Source organism: Boleophthalmus pectinirostris, unplaced genomic scaffold, assembly GCF_026225935.1.
Source record: "Boleophthalmus pectinirostris isolate CB_2022bp ecotype Guang Dong unplaced genomic scaffold, ASM2622593v1 HiC_scaffold_6, whole genome shotgun sequence".
Classification (NCBI taxonomy): Eukaryota; Metazoa; Chordata; class Actinopteri; order Gobiiformes; family Gobiidae; genus Boleophthalmus; species Boleophthalmus pectinirostris.
This window is the reverse complement of record NW_026571447.1, coordinates 18769327-18788961: the sequence shown is the minus strand read 5'-3', so window position 1 is coordinate 18788961 and position 19635 is coordinate 18769327. Positions and strand designations below refer to the sequence as shown.

The following is a 19635-nucleotide window of genomic DNA, read 5'->3' as shown; positions in this document are numbered from 1 at the left end:
CAAGAGTGAATTTCCTGTAATATAGAACCTTTAAAACAGGTGGGGGGCAGATTAAAACAGGTCAAGGGACCAGTTCAGCTCAAGATGCCCCATGTCTGGCCTGTTACAATGAGCTCTACACACACACAAAACCATTCAGAATTTCCAAATCCGTATCAGTTGTAGAGCCACAATGCTTCTGCCCTGCTTTGCTTGTGCTGCCCCACACAGTGAGTATTTAGTCCACACAGCAGGGGTTAAGGTATACTGGGTAATATTAGATTCAACTTCAGTGTTAATCCTGTGAAAGTGCTGCTGCCCACAGGGTGCCCCGATCTGCACTCTATACTGCATGTTTGATAATAGAAGCCTAAGTACAATGGGCCTCCAGGGCTGTGTTCATCTAAATAGAGCTGAAGGCTTCACATTCGCACTGTTCTTCAAGCCTTAATTGGGATATCTTGCAGTCTGCCTTTTGTCTGTAAACGAGATAGGATTCTGGTGAACAATTCTCTGTCTTTTTTTTTTTTCAGTTAATTGTCCATATTGCATTGTCTGTATAGCAAGCGCAGCCCTTTAGTTCATGCATAATTTGACTTTTTTAGACTTTAAAATGTAATTTTTTAATAGAATAGAGTTAATGACACAATCCTTCAAAATGCATTTGCATCATGTTTTGTTTGCAATGAAATAGTCTATGCCAGATTAAAAACACCATCACTCCAAGGCATATTTGACCTCTCTGAATGTCCACATTATAAAGTTTGCTTGCATCTAACTGATTGAAATGCACTGACCTTGTTTGTATTTGTACCCAAGAGACAACAGCAGGGCATATGGCGCTCTGTGCTCCATCAATCTTGGCCTAACCAGGTTGTATAAAGGTCTGGGAGGAAACGGATGACATTCAAAATCTTCATAAAAATGGATTGTAAACCTGTGTTACAAGTAAAGACAGGCCATATTTTGTATGCAGACAGGACGCACTCACCTCCAAACCACTTACCCTCATGACGTCTCAATGTCGAAGAGATCAGGATCATGTTAGGGCTGCTACAATTGTCCTCTGGATGTTCGTCATCTCTAAATATCCCCCCGAGACTCTGCACAGTCCTTTAAATCAATTCAGTGCTTTTAAGCAGAGTGTCCCTTACGTCCTTCTTTTTTTTTTTTTTCAAAATAGATACATATTAAGCAACCTTGGAGAGCTTTTACCTGAACCAAGGATTCTAAAAGCTGATGGCCAGACGAACTACCCTGTTCTGCCCAGAATTGTGTGTTTCTGAGATGGTCTTTTGCAGGTTGCTTTGTTTCATTGTTTTTTATAGATTGTAGTCACTCAAAGTGCCCTCAGTGCATTATATTCTCACTCCCCAGTTACACTTTGAGTGACAAAAGTTGCCTCAGGGCTGACTGACGAAATTGTACCATTTGTAGCTTAAACAATCACCTTGAAGTCCACAGCTACTTAAAGGGACTCAACTAAAATCTGTTTGCCCCAGATACAGATATATTCTAAAAGCAGCTCTTAGGTTCCGGATTAAACCACTGTCGGCTGTCTACATTCAAGTAAAAAACATGTTATCCTCTAAAACCAGGAAGTGTGCTGTTAATTTGCTAGTTGTTTTTAGCTTTACAATGATGACAAAATCCTGCTCTGTTCTCTGTCGAGAAACAAGCTTGTAAACTCAGTACAGTGAATAGTTAGGATGTGTTAGGAAAGTGAAGAACAAGTTTGTACATCTGCAAACAGTTTAAAATTAACACCTTCTCTTTTTCACATTTTAAAGACCATGAAAATACAGGTAACTTCCCAAGACATTATTTGTTTTATTTGTTCATAAACTTTCAAGATTTTCAACTTTGAGATCACTTTTTGTTAAATAGCATTTATAATTTGTTCAAGTGTTCAAGTTAGGTTCAGCAATGCCACATAACTAACTGAAAATTAGTCTACATTACCTTTCTCTATGTGTCAAGTTATTATTTCTCTTTGCCAGTAGTTACCTTACAACTGTTCACATGGCAGAATGTGTTGATGAGCATTTGAGTTGGCCTACCTGTGAAACCATCCAGTGAGTGCATATATTGTTTTTTGTGATTTGAACCCACTGTGACTCATAGCTTTTAGAGCAAAAGCCAGTGAGATTTGCAGCTACCAAGGTTGGTGTTTTTCTTTTTTTTCTGGGCGTCTTTGGACAGCAACACAAACATAAATGTTTTCTTGGGTCCATGGTCCTGGCACTAAGAATAAGCCCTCCCGGTGAATTTACTGCAGTACTACAGTGAGAGATTGGTGCTCTGGATTTATCGGCCGGCTGGTGTAATTACGTCGAGCGGGAGTCTCTCAGTGGCCGTCTCCACGTTGGGCTCAATTTATAAATGCCACGAAGCCAGTAATCCCACAGTTCCCCCACTTAGTTTGGAAAGGGCCTCTGCTCTCCTCCTCCCGCCGAGAATTGATTACATATAGCTCAAATCAAGAGTAAGCAGTTTTCCAGTGTCGAACGCCAGGGCCAGCCACAGCTATTGATTCATTTTACAGCAGAGGAAAAATAAGATCTGCCACTCCATATAAACGCTCAGATCTGTTTCCGTTTTGCTCATAAACTCAAAGTGTGGCTATTTAAGAAGTTTGTATATTTTATTGTTTTCTTACAGAAAAAGAACATACTAAGCAAAAGCACTGCTATTCATACAGTAGATCTTTGTCAGTGATGATTTATGAAACATTTTTGGGTTTCAGTGTTTGCAAGTCAATTCAACTTGCAGAGACTCAGACAGTCTCAAAGAGAAAAGTATTTGTAAGATTTATTGAGTAAGTTACCTTTAGCACCCCAGTAAAAGACATTGTGATGAAGGGTGTGGCCGATAAGATGACATTTAGATGTTTTCACCCTGGGGCCTGGACACTGGAGGAGGCAGAGGTGAGGCCAGGGAGGGGCGATGAGAAGCCAAAGCAAATGGAGGCAGCAATGCATCTGTGATTGGGGTTTAAATTGGGCAGACTGGGTGCTGATTGGACAGGAGGAGGTGTAGCGAGCAGCAGGGAGGAGGAATATGTGTGAGGTAATGAAGGCGGAGCAGCAGGTTAACTCTGGAGAAGCGTTGAGGTAGACGGGAGAGAAGTTAGGTCTTCCAAGCTGATTTTATGCTAGCTCCATCTGGCTCTTTGAGACTTTTTATATAAATTTTATATTTTGTGAGCACTGACATGTGAAGTGAACACATTAACACAGATATCTATCTGTTTGTGAGTTTGGGACATTAGGTAGTTAGTGGACATCTGTGTTCAAAGTAGGTGTGTACAACAAAGAATAAAAGTAAATAAATAAAAATAAATAAATATATAAAATAAATGTGTTAGTGGGGAATGCTTGTGTGTACTTTACATATAGGTCTGAGAAGTATTGATTCACTGCAATAAACTTTGCTCAGCTACCTTTCCCTTATATTCCAAGTTAAACAGTATTTTGTATTATGACAATATGATGAAACAAGCTACATGAGGTCAGTAGTGAACTTAAGCAAACCAGCAACTATATGTCCGCATTTAACCTTTGAGATGTTGTTTGCAAAGATACCGTCTGTGTACCGACCCATAGCAACAGTATCCTCAGTGTGCTCACTGTGCTCAGGTTAAGTGCATTAGACTGATCCATCTCCTAAAAAAACACCAATTAAGGGCAGCTCAGATTAGTGCCCACGTCTGTCCATACCTGCATTCAACTGTCGCAAGAACTTTAAGCCTATAGAAATATCCAGGGGCAAGAAGCCTAAAACCAAAGAACTGTGTTTATGTGCCATATCCTATGCTGAGCAATACTTCATGTCAGAACTGAGCAGATGAGTCTCCCTCTGAGCAGCACTCAAACCACTGCACGTAATAGATGGTATTTACATAGCTGTTAATTGATTTTACAGAAGCATGAAATGTCAGGGAAAACAATTAAATATATATATTTTTATAGACTGTGCGCTGTCATGTCAGGGTACATTTATACATCTGGTCATTTCCAGTTGCTGCTATAGAAGTTGAGTTTGCAGTATTTTTCTATATTTTTCTGGATGGACTGTGTAAATGAGACCTTAGTCACTGATTACTTCTGAGCTTGTGAGAATGCTACAGAAATGTTGTTGGGGAAAGGCTTGTTTCATTAGTTCTATGGAATTTTGAACTTATTTCCACATGACTAGTGCTACTTTAGTCAACATTCTTGTTTGTATAATTTGAATGTGTCTGTGTTCTATAATGTAATGGTAATTTTGTGGTATAGCATTAGCAAGGCTTGACTGACACTTTAAAATGTTTCCTTCTGACAAGCTGTCAAGCTCTAAGGTGCAAGATTGGTTTCTTCATTTATAAGTTCTATAATGTTCTTTATAGAAAATAGCTGTCATAGTTGACTAAAGACATTCTTGGTTGACTAAAGAAATGTCCTGCTGATCAGTTAGTCAACTAAAGAGGGGATGTAGCAAAAGCTTTGAAAACTATTATGTACTGTATCTCTGTATCTAGCGGGAATCCAGGCTAAAAACTATTATGAATGAAAAAAGTACTTATATAGACAAGATTAGTTTTTAAACTTGTGATCATGGGTTTAATCTGCCTTTTCACATGTAAATACCAGCTAACTCATTCTTCATTCCTCATTCCTCCTTTCTGGTCCTATATAAATACTTAAATAACAACTAATAAAATTATTTGTTGACTTTAAAAATTTTTGGACCTTTAATCGACTAAGCCACTGAAGGGCCTAGAAATTAATACTTAAAAGTAAATGATTACATTTAGCCTATCACCATCCTCTCCAACCACAAATTAAACACACAATTCACTTCTTATCTTATAGTAGGACCTAATTCCTATTGTGCTTCCTCAGAACTTGGTTTTAAAAATATATAATTTTTTTGGTACATTTTGTCTCATTTTTTCAGAATGCAGTACTGTAGTTTGCTTGGATCTGCAGGCCTATATACAAACATTGCTTCATTAAAAATTAAAATGTTCATTAATGAGAAAGTTCAGTTTAACTATATCTGCATACACTCTCGCAGCCTGTTTTACATTGCTTATAGCCAAATAAACAGTGAGTGCTGTAATTACCCAAACATATGCAGGCGTATGTAACTGCTCATCCATTTACAAAACCTCACCTCTCATTAAAATCATTTGTCCCACTCAGAACATATTATTCCAGTTTGTGCATCTGAATTTTTCAATAAACATTATTACAATCAATTACTGCTGTCGGGAAGGCATGCTCTGAGTGCTTTTAGTCCAAATTTTAACAGCAGTCCTTTGTCCTTGCGCATTATATTTCATTATGAGAAAGATGAAATTACGGTGGAGATGGATCATGGCCAAATATGGGGGGAGTTGGCATTACTGTGACTCATCCACCTTGAGCTCTTGCCCCCAGACCCCCCCTCACCACCCTTCCCCTCCCCCTACCCCATCCTGCTTCTGCTCAGCCCATTAAAAGCGTGTATAGTACATTCTCTGGAGCCATGTTTGCTATGCGGCCGTGTATCCAAGGGGAAGGGGATCGCTGGAGGACAGGATTTGGCCAGCCCAGTGCAGTGTGGTACTGTCTTGTGCACATGGGTCAGTGCTTTGGACATTCAGTGGATGGAAAACTGTCACAAAGAAGTTTAGTATCAGACGCTGCCGATCAGGCCTGAACGCATTATCCCATACTCTTTATTCTATGCATTATTCTATGAAGAGTGCAATGCAGCAGCAATGATGTACAAATAAAGCGCTAATTATTTACATGCTCGGTTTGAATTATTTTAATGAACCAGTATTTTCTCCTTTAATAACCTGCCTGTTAGTGTTGTGTTCCCCAATGTGCATCAGGAAGCATAGTAGCTTATTGGTACTTTGCAGTGATGATGCTGGAGGTGTTCTACATGCATCCCTACTGGCAGAATGTTCAGCAGTGACCATAGTGACACAATGCACACAAATCAGCAAACTCTGTCAAAAAGAGTTTAAAATAGATTTAAACAACTAATTTTCTGGAGCCTGTAAGAAATAGAAGTATTCATGGTTCTGTTTAGATGTTTAATTTTCAACAAAAAGATGTGACTTGTTTAACAGCACAAATCATTTGTTCCAACCAAGTCAGCTATTTCTGGTTAGATTGTTAAAATAACAAAAACAAAAAAAAGACAAAGACAGCACTGTTTAATTAAAATCATTGCAACCTCATCTATGTTATTATGCCTTTACTTTACTACTTAAAAGTGCACTGTGTAACTTTTCTGGTAGAGGGTCTATCACCTGCTTGTCTTCATGAAGATGTGCCTAAAATGTTCCAGTGTGGCCTTAAACATACAAATCTCCATGGAGACTTGCAAGCCAAATTAGATTTGTGGAGAGGCGACCGCACTCACAGTAAGAATAAATGTTTTTTAAGACACTTTAGTTTAATACCATACGGTGGACAGTTTAAACTAAACCATTAACATCTCCATGGAGACAAACAGGTTGTGGACCCTTTCCATAAAAATTACACAGCGCAGCTTTAACGTGCACATTTGCTGACAATGCAGGAAAAAAATTAAATAAAATAAGCACATAATAGTAATCTCGACAGAAGGATGCCATTAAATTGCAGTTAAAGTGAATAGATAAACAGAATGCACTGTGTATTTTGGCATTTATTCTCTAGACAAATAAATTTCTCCACACTCATAAAATAGTAATACAATAGCCATTCATGATTAATTCCAATTTTAAACTGACTCTGCCCGAATATTATTTACCAGTGTCTTATGTCTGAGTTAATCACATCTTCATTGTGCTCTAATTCGGTAAAGTTACTCCTGTGGTCTCATGCTAAAGGTTTCCTCCATTTAACTAGACTAACAGCCTGTACCTCCACTGGGTGATGTCTCCCGCGCTTGTAATTTCACCAACAAATTATCCATCTACCGCTCATCCCTGGGGGCAGAGATTCATTATCCAATTTAGCATACCAGTGCAATAGCTGATATGGGCTGATAGATGTGTCCGGACCAGAGACAGTTTTACAGCGAGAGGAGAGCGCAAACTGCCTTTTAGTATCTGTGTAGGATTTAAGGTGTCTGCTTGTGGAGGTGGGGGGGATTATGCACATAGATCTTTGGTTTGATGGTGATTCACAGGAAGCATTTTAATGTAATGATGAAATATATGATATGTGTCTAGGAGGAAGCAATTAAGTCGCCATGAGCCGGTGGAGATAATGAAATGGCCACTGACATAGAAAAGCATTTGTTTTGTTTATTTTCCTGCTGATTCTGGGCTTCCATAGACATCCTGCCTTCCTGCCAGCTTATGGGCTCATTCTTCTGCATGAAGTGTATTATTTTAGTAAATTGGTTTATGTGTGAGTAGCTATATTGGTAAAATGGTGATAGGAACTACAGTTTGTTCAGTGAGCAGCTCTGTACTGACACTGGACATTTTTGACTAATTGAAAAAAGAAAGATGTAGATGATGCAGTGAAGTGCAGTGTATTTCATCTGTTTCTGCTTAACTTTTTTTTAATGAGCCTTTGGGAGGGTCCATGGGTGGGCTATGTTCAATGTACAAACAGGCATTCACTCTATGGATATTGGAAAGTAGGAGTATTTACTGCTCACCGATCTTACACACTCTGATTAATAAAGTAATTATTTATTACATTTAGAGAATGAAAATGAAAATTTAACCCATCATGTAATGTTTATGCTTACTGTATATATAAATGGACATAGCTTAACACGTTGGCCTCTGCACTCCATATAGGACGTGTTCATGGGGGCGCTTCCGGCTCCATCAACTCTAATTGACTTTACATTGAAAAATTGTTCCACCTTTCTCTGTAACTGCTTTAGTGAGACTCATCGTTTTGGTCTTAAAATGTTTCTGTTAACCCATTCTACATGATGCTGGTGTTATTATTTTGTTATTTTGTCCTTAAATAAATTCCTATTCCTAAATTCACCCTATAACCACTAGTGTCATGAGCTTCACTTGACTAGAGCCAAACACTGTGGGTGATGTCGCAGTCCCTTAGTCCACTTCTTTATACAGTCTTCTGACACTTCACCTGTATTTACAGTTGCAAATACCATGGTTTAGGTATTTTTTCTTAACATTATCAAACCACAACAAACTCATATCTAATATTATTGCCACAAACAACCTCTTCCTACAGCAGAAAAGGTAATAATGGACAGAGGGGCCAGCACTTTGACCAGACAGCTGTGTTCCTCCCTCTCAGCCTTTGGTCATCAGTCGCCAAGGGCCACCCAGCCTCTCATGACACGGAGACAGCGCAGCACCCACAGGATAGATGAAGCGGAGCGGGGGCAGGGGATGTAGCGCTGAGAGATAGGTGGCTCTGACGCCAGCGGTCATTGATCATAGAGAGCCACCCAGAAGGACAGACCTGGAGGAGAGGAGGAGGCAGGGACAGTGGTACAGGTGGAAACGCAGAAGCACATGTGCGGAGCAATGGTCAGTGTTAGACCAGGCGCCCTAACACCTGAGCAGTGTCACTTGCTTCACAGAGAAGGTACGGTGGGAGTACATACAAGTGGTACTTGGCACAACAAAACAGTGGATTCAAACATACTTTAAAAGTAAAATTTAAAGAGAAATTATTTAAACAAAAAATATATATAAACAGAAAAAGTGTTGGTAATTGTCAGAAGATGTGTAATGACAGATGATCCTTGTAATTACTATACCTTTATGTTAATTTATTTTGGTAGTATTTTTGTTTGTGTGTTGTCTGTGTAAGCATCCAAAATTAAGCTTGATTATGACAAGTTATGTTATGTATGTTAAATGTTCTAGAGAGGCAATGCAATCGTAAAGGGGAAAATAGATATCAAGACAATTACAGACAATAAAACTAGAACTTTTTGACTGAAATCTTACAAAAATCCTTTGTTTTCTTAGACACTATGGTATTTTAGTTGAAAATATTATTACAGGTCTAACTGTGACAAACATTTTAGTGCAGTTCTGCAGCTCTGAACTTATTGTATTATACTTCTTTGCAACTTCACTCATAGTTGGAGTCTGACCCACTATTTATTGACAGATGGAGATGTTATTAACCCTTAACCTTTCGAAACACAATCACAAGAGAAAACAATTATATGCCCCTTCCCAATTGACCCCTTTTTCATTTCAACTAAACTGATCATTGAAAACTGAACACGTGGTCTTTGGATTTATGAAGTGATACAAGATGAGATGAAGGTATTATAATCGTTTGCTTGGCTCATTATGTGCTGCATCTCAGGGTTAATGGCGATGACATTTGGAAAAATAAACTAAAATGTCAATCAACACTGTCAGGTGCTGTGGTTCTGTGGATCTCTACAGCATTGGTTGCGTATTCTTATTTTAAAATACCTAAAATATTCTCCAACATTTCACGCCACACTTCCAAGTACACATTTAAATGAAATAATACAATATAAGCATCTTAAATGGACATTATAAGTACTAGGCATTAAAAGTCTGAGTCAAACTGGGACTAAACAAGTTAGCAGTAAATTAAAATGCTTTTCTTCATGGAGATGTTATTGCTTTGTCTGAAATGTTTCACTGTTTCACAGTATTGAACCTTTTTATCTTCATGAAGGGCAAACCAGACCAAGTTACAGGTCAGATCTGTAGAAAGCCAACCCCGCACAGAATGGCTGTTTTTCTAGGAATTTTTTAGCTATGAAACTATAAAACTTAATAAATGTAAGGTAGAACATAACTAAATAGGTAGAACATATTGCGTAACATGTTAAGCAGGGCAATGACATATCCATAGAAACACGCAGGTGACAGACTCTCAACCAAAAAATTACATAGAGCATCTTTAGGATTTAATTGGGATTAATTGTAATCCAGTTGAAACTGGTTTTAATTCAAGAAAGAGCATTTAAAAATCATATCCAAATTGACACCATTCGAGCTAAACTAGGTCTTACATAGGTCTAATTACGATCTAAATCAGAATTGAAACTGCAAAAGGTACAGTCCACATATGGCCAGTGATACCTATCCTACAGCTGAGAAGCAATGACCTTTATAAAACATCGATTTGGCACTTATAGATTATGTAAAGACTTTTACATATGCTTTAACTGCTTTAAATGGCTTTTCTATTAATCCTGATGTCACCTATCAACTCACCACCAACGGACCACAGTCTGTAATTTCTCTCTTAAGTACAGCTCGCATACGCTGCTCCGGGAACATTAAGTGGTCATTATTGTTCAGTGTCCCTGGAAATCGAAGGAAAAAGACATTTTATCTGAATGACATCACTAAGACTTATGTAACCACACCGTTTTTTGAGAGGAAATCAGCCTCCTCCCTCTCTTCTTTCCTCTCGGTGGTCTGATGATGAGTCAGACTGGCATTGTCATTGGTTGTCATTTGCCTAACAGGTGCCATATATATATATATATATATATATATATATATATATATATATATATATATATATATATATATATATATATATATATATATATATATATTATATATATATATATATATATATATATATATATATATATATATATATCACACACACACAACAATATATATATACACACATATATATATATATATATATATACACATAAACACGCTGAACCCCCTCAGCCAAATAATCGACCGCACTGGCTATGGATACCGACTCAGAAATGGGGCCACCATCAGTCACCTCCTCTGCATGGATGACATCAAGCTGTACGCTAAGAGTGAGCGAGACATCGACTCACTGATCCACACCACAAGGATCTACAGTACAGACATTGGGATGTCATTCAGGCTTGAGAAATGTAGCAGGATGGTGACAAAGAGAGGGAAGGTAGTCCACACTCCTTCCCTCACAGGAAGGAGTGTGAGGGAAGGGAACAATAGCAGATGTTGAGGACAAGCTCAATGGTAAGAACAAGGCGCAGGCAATCAACAGCTACGCCCTGCCAGTGATCAGATACCCTGCAGGAATTGTAAGCTGGCCAAAGGAGGAGATACAGACCACAGATGTTAATACACGAAAGCTCCTGACCATGCATGGAGGGTTCCATCCCAAATCCAGCACCCTGAGACTGTACGCAGGCCTGAAGGAAGGAGGCCGAGGAATACTGGGTGTGGGAACCACTGTCCAGGATGAAACATCCAAGCTCCTTGAGTACATCAGGGACAAGGCCCTGACAGATAAGGTGCACAGAGAATGTCTCAGACAGTGGGGTCCAGAGGAAGAGGTGCTGGAGGGACCATCATGGCAGGACAACCCCCTACATGGGGCGTACCACCGGAACATAACTGAAGTGGCTGATATCAAGAAATCCTACCAATGGCTTGAGAGGGCTGGTCTGAAGGACAGCACAGAGGCACTGATCCTGGCTGCTCAGGAGCAGGCCCTGGGCACTCGAGCAATAGAGGCCCAGATCTACCACACCAGACAAGACCCACGGTGTAGACTGTGCAAAGAGGCTCCTGAGACAGTCCAGCACATAACTGCAGGGTGTAAGATGCTGGCAGGGAAAGCATACATGGAGCGACATAACCAAGTGGCGGGCATAGTGTACAGAAACATCTGTGCAGAGTACGGGCTGGAGACCCCAGGATCAAGGTGGGAAACACCTCCAAAGGTTGTGGAGAATGACCGAGCAAAGATCCTGTGGGACTTCCAGATACAGACTGACAGGATGGTGATGGCGAACCAACCAGACATAGTGGTGGTGGGTATGAAACAGAGCAGAGCCGTGGTGGTGGACATCGCAATACCAAGCGATGGTAATATCAGGAAAAAGGAACACGAGAAACTAGTAAAATACCAGTGATTGGAGCACTCGGGGCTGTAACCCCCAAACTGGAATATATATAAATATATATATATATATATATATATATATATATATATATATATATATATATATATATATATATATATATATATATATATATATGAGAAATACATGTTAATCTGTTTTACTGTGTAACGTTGGCCAGGGTTCAGCGTATGTCTTCATAGATATGATATGGTCCACAAACTAGCATTAAACTTATCTACCTTGCAAACTACAAGTCTTAATATTGCTCAGATTACCTTGGAGGACATTCTTCTATGGAACAGGGTAGCCTTTCTACAGATCTGATGTGTAACCTGACCAGGTGGTGTCATCTGCTTGTCTCCATGGAGCTAGAGAAGTTTAATGTTATAATTGTTGAACATTCAAGACACACCAATAACATATCTGTAGAGACAAGCAAGTAGAGTGGAGGAGATAGTGGGCCTTTAATGTTGCTAACAAAGACATAAAAAAAAGACGTCATCTCTTAGTTAAATCTTCCAGTTATGCATTCCTGACCAAATATCTCACAATTTGTAGATCACTTCCCAGGCAGTGCTGTTACTTATGATTAGTAACCCACTGTGCTTAACATGCTGCCTCTGTATTTCTCTGAAGAAAAAAGTGCACTACCTTAACCTTGAAATAGTTGAAGAATTTAAGTGCATTTCTAAGTGTCAAATTGTGAGGGCTGGATCATGATACCTTCAACACTGTAGCTCATTTTAGGTGTCCCAGGTTTACAGTAGCCTATCTATCAAACGAGGAACAGAAGAAAGGCGGACTGATTATAGGTGGCCGTAATGACTTTCTTATTAGTTAAATATTATCTGTTATCTACCACTATCATGTTTTGCACAATAAAAACTATCCGCAATGAAAATTATATAGCCATAAAAATCATCTGTTTTATGGCAGGTACTTTTATTTAAGCGTGACTGACTTCTGCTACATTTCAGTAATTTCCAGCGTAAACATGAAATTGCTCGGAGTTAAAAGGGTACAGTCCCTGACAAAAGTCTTGTCGCTTATCCATTTTGTAGAAATAAAAGCTTATAACCTGACTTTAAATTAATCGATTGGTTTTAAAAATGTCTCATATGAAAGCTAAAACCCTTCCAAATTATGCTCAATATACTAAAATAAATTTGCTTCACTGAAGAAAGATTGATCATTTAATGAACACAGAAATATCAGATTTTGGCAAGACAAAAGTCTTGTCGCTCTGTCATATGATGCACCCAATCCTAGATTACAGCCTCACCTGTGATCAGTTACTGATCAGTCAATTAGTGGGAGTGTATAAAAAGAACTCCAGCACATCAGACCTTCACATCAACTGCAACTTGACCTCTGACAACATGCCTAAGATCCACCCTGAGACCAAAGCGTTAATTATCAAGAGGCTGAAGACCAGATCCACTGCTGAGGTGGCTGACACCTTCAATGTGTCTCAGCGTCAAGTACAAAGAGTAAGAAAAAGATCTGAAATGACTGGAGATGTTTTTGACAAGCCCAGGTCCGGCAGACCCCACAAGACAACTGCTCGGGAGGACCGTTTGTTGATTCAAAAATCCAAGGCCAGCCCCTTTTCCACTGCAGCAGACTCCACCAGGCCTGGTCACCTCAAGTCCCTGTGTCAACCAGAACAGTTTGTAGAATTCTGTCTCGAAATGGCCTCCATGGTCGAATCTGTGCACAGAAACCAGCACTAAACAAAAGGAAATTAAAAAACGTGTGGCATTTGCCAAGGCCCACAGCCTGCTAAAAGGATGGACACTGGAAAAGTGGCAGAAGGTGGATTTCTCAGATGAATCCTCGGTTGAATTACATCACAGCCGCCGCAAATATTGCAGGAGACCTACTGGAGCCTACATGGATCCAAGATTCACCCAGAAAACAGTTAAGTTTGGTGGCGGAAAAATCCTGGTCTGGGGTTCCATCCAGTATGGGGCTGTGCGAGACATTTGCAGGGTGGAAGGCAATATCAATAACCTAAAATATCAAGACATATTAGCTACCTCTTACATTCCCAACCATAAAAGGGGTCAAATTTTGCAGCAGGATGGTGCTCCATCGCATACTTCTATCTCTACATCAAAGTTTCTCAAGGGGAAGAAGATCAAGGTGCTCCAGGACTGGCCAGCCCAGTCACCAGACATGAACATCATTGAGCATGTCTGGGGTAGAATGAAAGAGGAATCATGGAAGGCAAAACCAAAGAATCTTGATGAACTCTGGGAGGCATGTAAGACGCTTTCTTTGCTATTCCTGATGACTTCATCAACAAATTGTATGAATCATTGTGGAACCGCATGGATGCGTCCTTCAAGCTCATGGAAGTCATACAAGATATTAAATATGGATCTCACAGCACCACTACTTAATTCACTGATGTTATGCAACATATTTTTGTATTTGAAGTAAATTATTTGTTCAATTTTCTGTAGGCGACAAAACTTTTGTCTTGCCAAAATCTGACCTTTCTGTGTTCATTAAATGATCAATCTTTCTTCAGTGAAGCAAATTAATTTTAGTATATTGAGCATAATTTGGGAGGGTTTTAGCTTTTATATGAGACATTTCTAAAACCAATCGATTAATTTAAAGTCAGGTTATAAGCTTTTGTTTCTACAAAATGGATAAGCGACAAAGACTTTGGTCAGGGACTGTAGATGTGCCTCTATGAACATGCACAGTCTTCCAATCCACGTCCAATCTGCCTCGTTCACACCCGCTCTGCTTATGTAACTGTGTTTGTGTATTCTGCCCATGTGCTAGCGCTGGAAAAGCTGCAGCTCCCCAGTGGCTGTCATGTTTGTTGGTCCATAATGAGAGTGTTCCTGTGCCCGGGATTAGGAGCAGTGTACCTGGCTCTCAATGGGAAAGTGCAGAGATTAACACTTGTTCCCCAGCGGGTCCCTCCGAGACACTAAACAATCTCCAAGGGCTTCTGCTGACACCGCCGGCTTCTGACTCGCCACTATAACAGGACTTCATTTAAAGTTATTCCACAAAATGATTTACTGACTCAAGTGCAAATCTCAGGTCTGTTTACAAGGAAGGAAAGGAGTGACTTGAACACATACAGGCAAATAAGTGTAATGCAGTATCTTATGGTGTAAATATATTTAGAAGTTTACATCCTGGTGCGCAGAGGGAGTGCATTTATATTACACCAGATTTGCTCTTGTGAGCTTTAAGTCATGTTATAATGCTGTCACCGCTCCAAAAACATATATAGAGTTGTGTTTTGTTTCATTCCGACATGTTTGAATAACCCTTTATTATTAGTCTGTCTATCTATAAAGCTCAAAATGCTCTGGTCCTTCTTGTTTTTAAGTTAACAAGCTACCTCTTACCTTTAGTTCAGTAGAGACAGAGAGACAGTTGAGATTTTCCTGTGTACCATGACATCACAAGGTGGCTTAGTTCTTTCAGGGAGAAGAATTCAGCCTAAATATGTAGGGTTTGTGTGTTAAACATGTGTGAAAGAAAACACACACACACAAAATTTCAGGTGTGTTTTTGATGAGGAAACAACATTATACCATAGATCATTAAATAGCATTATACAGGCCCTTTAAAAAGTTGGATTTTATTCTGGGTACACATTGTAAATGACATTTACATTTGAGACATGACTTAAATATTAACTGATAAACTGCAAAATATAAAATATACAAGAAAATATACAAGAAGACTTTCAGAATCAGAACACGTTTGTAGAGGTCTGAACAACACAAAGACATTATATTTTTGTTCTTTGGTTCTTTGCAGAGGATTGTGATTACAATTTGATTGTGATATATTGTGCAGCCCTAAATAGCATGAGGTGAGATGAGAAATAACTGTGATTGGCTGACAGCAGCAGAACATTGCAATAGATACAGCCCTGGCTCTTTTCTATGTTGCTATGTTTGTTTCTATGTTGCTGCTACCAAACTCAGAATTTCCTTTCGGATCTATAAAGTTTCAATTTATCTATTTGTCTTATCTAACTGTTTTATGTGAGTATACAGCCATGCTAGCTGTGTGTTAGAGCTGCAGTCTCATGTATTATTCTTCATTGTTTTGTATAGTTTGGGATTTGGTCATTATTGATGAGTTAATAGTAATTATTGTATTTCCCTTTATAGGTGCATACAGCCTATCCAATTTACTGTGGGCTTTAGGGAAGCTTCACCTCACACCATGAGCAGGGCCAAGATTGAGCACATGCACTGACAATTATTCTACCACTTTGGGCAGTTTCACTTGATTTCAGACACTGTCATAACTTGTTCAGTGCAAGAGACCTAACCACCCTGCTAACATGCAGCTCTGGATGTTAAATGAACACCACCTGTAAACTATAATTGATGTTAAGTTGCTGATTATAGCTTCAAAGAATCTGCAATCTGCCTAAAATAAGAACAGATAATCTAGGGTTGGTAGCTCAGTAGAACAAAGTCTTTTACATAATTTCCATGCAGTGGGGCCTGTGTAACTGGATAGTCACAGTGGGAATTCTTTCATTTTCCTCTTTGGTCACACTAAAGCTTAATTAGAGACTAAGGCACTTGGAGAGAAAATATTTCGTTCCAACTACCCCCAGTCAATCCAACAACATTGAGAATGGCCAGTAGGATTTCATTCAGCACACCAAGATACTGACAACAAGATACTAAACAACAACATTGTCTAACAGAGCTGTGAGTCTGAAATGTCAAAGATAAACAAGAGAATACATACAGTCATACAGTACATCAGTGTGTGTGATGCCTTAACTGAAGTTAATTGCAGTGACGCTGGAAATTCTCTATTGTCTTTTTGTTAGGGAATTTATATTTAATATGCAGGATTTGTACACCTAATCTATCTAAGACATAATTTTAGTACAAGTATGAAATATTGACAGTAATCAAATGTCACAGTGTCACATAAACTGACACAGGCCAACAAATCACTCATATTTGAAGCTCATTAATCTAAGATAAATGTATGTCTTGTTTCGAGTTTTGTCAGTGTTGTTTTTGTTTAGGTGTAACTGAATCGTGCAGTTCCCACTGCCACCAGCAGATGTCGCACGCCTAATGTTTATATGACCTGTGTACAGCTGCTCTCGGGTCACACACACTGCTTTTTTAAGACTCCGTTTTGTTTAAAAGACAAAATGATCTTACCTCCACTGCTGAGATTTTTACTATGAACAATATTTATCACAAGTAGCCTAGTTTGTTGTTTGTTTTGGACAGCCTGCCTTTCATGTGGTTCTCCCTAAATACCTGAGCAACCCGATATGGCCCAATTATTTATAGACTGTTGTTTTCTCTCTCTTTAAGCCGCGATATATGCCATCCTCACAGTCTGCCTCCAAACATATGTCACACATGTGAGCCCGTGCTTTGCTTCAGCTTACAATAAATTCTCCATTCATTATTATGTCGTTGTGGTGGAAGTCTTCTCACTGAGAGCAAGATAGAAGATCTGCATTTTAGAGAAATCTTAGCAAGGTTTTGCAGCCTGTTATCGTGTATTTCTCTGTTGTTTTGGAGATCTGTTTTCATATTCAAAAGGCAAATATTGGACCTGAAAGGGAGAAAAATAACAAAAATGTGATCATCCCACATACTTCCATTTTCTTGTATCGTGAACGGGGTATTATGAGTTAAAAAGCTGGTCAAAGGGTCTGGTGATAAATGCCTTTCTGAGCAGCTGTAAGTTGGCTCCGGCGCGCGGCTCAGCGTGACTCCACTAGGGGGAAAATATTTGCACTTGTGAACGTTTGTCAAATAGTTCCTGTTTCGGAATGTCCGGGCAGTTTGCGCAGTTTAGTGTTGTTTACTGGCGCAAACGTTACGCTCTGTGCATGTGCTCTGTCTACGGGGCATTTTTCAAACTTTGTGAAACTTTGTGAGTCGCTGTCATGGATTACCTCTTCTCTATATCGGACAGTAGCGCGAAGGCGGTCAGGGCGCTCTCCCAGAGACTGTGGCCTGCCGGCGGCCCCATTCTAGAAACTCTACCGCCTCAGTCTCACCACAGCGGGACAGAGCACCGCCTGAGCCCCGACCTCCAGAAACGAGGTGCGTGTCTCTTTAAATAGTGCGTTGTGGGTTTGTTTTCAGTGTGTTCAGCATTTATTATCGCGAATCCATCATTGACCACACAGTTTCATTTTAATTATCCGAACAGTTCAACCGAGATCACTTTATGTGATATGCGTAATTGACACATGCATCTGAAAAGTTTGGTCTGACTGTCAGCAGTCTGTTGTTGACGCTGTCAGCCTTTGGCTCTGGAGCTGCAATGCTTTACGAACTAATGACTTCGCAACTTCCTCTAAGCCTACTACAACACACAGTGGTGTGCAGCCTACTTTAAAGAAAGCGTTTATTTAAAAGTGCATCGCGTGATTGGAAGCGTTGTTTCGATTTTGCCATACCTTTTCAATGGACATTCTGCTCATGCAGACTTCCTGGATAGTCACAGGACCAAGTCATTGGTTCCACTGAATGAGGGTCTGCTGACCATATTTGTACCCCGTTCATCTTGCTGTACTGGCCTGGCCTGTGCTCTTCTACTTCTCGTGTCATTAGATACATGACAATTCAGAACAAACTGCAAAATGATTTCAACAAAACATCAGTTTTATTTGTTTTACATAGTAGTAGGCCTACATATTAATGTCCATTAAGCAGTTAAGGTTTACAGTATGTTTGCTACAGGCATAATGAATAGAGAACTTATTGCCAAAACTAAATAAAAGTGCTTTTTCACGATGTTGTTTGTTAAAAGCGGCATTTGCCAAACAATGGTATGGGTCCACCTCTTAAGATTTTGGGTTAGGTCCAGTAGGTGCTCTTCCTGTTCTGTTCATTTTAGTTCCATAACATTACATTTTAGTTGCTAAATAGTGTCTTTGATGATGAATGAAACATTAGGGATATGTCATATTAGCATCAGAATGTGTGTGGTTACATGCTGGCCATAATTAGGGCACACATGCTTTATGCTTTATTCCCTAGCCTGCTTTGTTAGTAGTCTGTGAGTCCTGAAGGCTTGAGACGACTGCCTAGTGTTGTTGGGATTTAATGTGGATTAGGTTGCTGTATTTACTTAGTGACAATAAATAACTTGGTAAATTAAATGTAAGAAATAAATGTCTTTAGTTCCTTTTCAGTCTCCCACTGCTTTAGCATCAGCTGATAACATTACTTGACATTGTAGTTAATATGTTACTTTCCAGCTTTAGTGGTTTTAGTGCAGTGTTTGTAAATGGCCTATGGCCGCTGAAGTTGCATTTAAAGTTGTCTTGTTGACTGGGCCTTGACCTTTTTACTGATTTTTTTGGAATGTGGGTCAATGTGTGTCTTGGTGCGCTGGAGCTGAAGCAGGCCTGGGGAGTAAGCTCCAAAAACTTTTTTTATGCAGAATAGGGACAGATTGCTTGTGAATTGACAACACAAGTGCTCTATTAAAAAGCCCATTTGAACACTTTAGAGAAGTAATTGAGCCTGAAATTTCTTTGACCTTGGGAGTTAAGACAAATGGCAAAAAGAGGATTTGATTTAAGATTGGTGAATTAAATCATAACCGTAGCGGACACACAGAGCAGAGATTTTTCTTCCTTTCCCTCTAATCAGCAGCGTATGACTTTTCCTCAACTTACATCAGAACATCATGTACTGTACAATGTATGCTTTGCGTACTACATACAGACATACATACATGCAGGAAGTGTACAATGTCACTTCGGTCTTTCACAATAACTATGCTGATTGGTTTCAGAGGGAGACAGTTTTCCTGTTGATTATATGG

The 19635-nt window shown here is 39.4% G+C and overlaps 1 protein-coding gene across 6 annotated transcripts in view; it reads left to right on the top strand.

Annotated features, from left to right (window-relative positions):
- Positions 1-19635, top strand: part of oxr1a (oxidation resistance 1a) — a 141085-nt gene that overhangs the window by 78957 nt on the left and 42493 nt on the right. The window contains exon 1 of one of the 6 annotated variants that reach the window (XM_055163402.1): positions 17593-17900. The exons of the other annotated variants lie outside the window; for them this stretch is intronic. Within the exon in view, the coding sequence (XP_055019377.1) occupies positions 17741-17900 (160 nt within the window). The 5' untranslated portion in view covers positions 17593-17740. Of the gene's footprint in view, positions 1-17592; positions 17901-19635 lie in introns of those variants that run through there. 6 annotated transcript variants of the gene reach the window in all.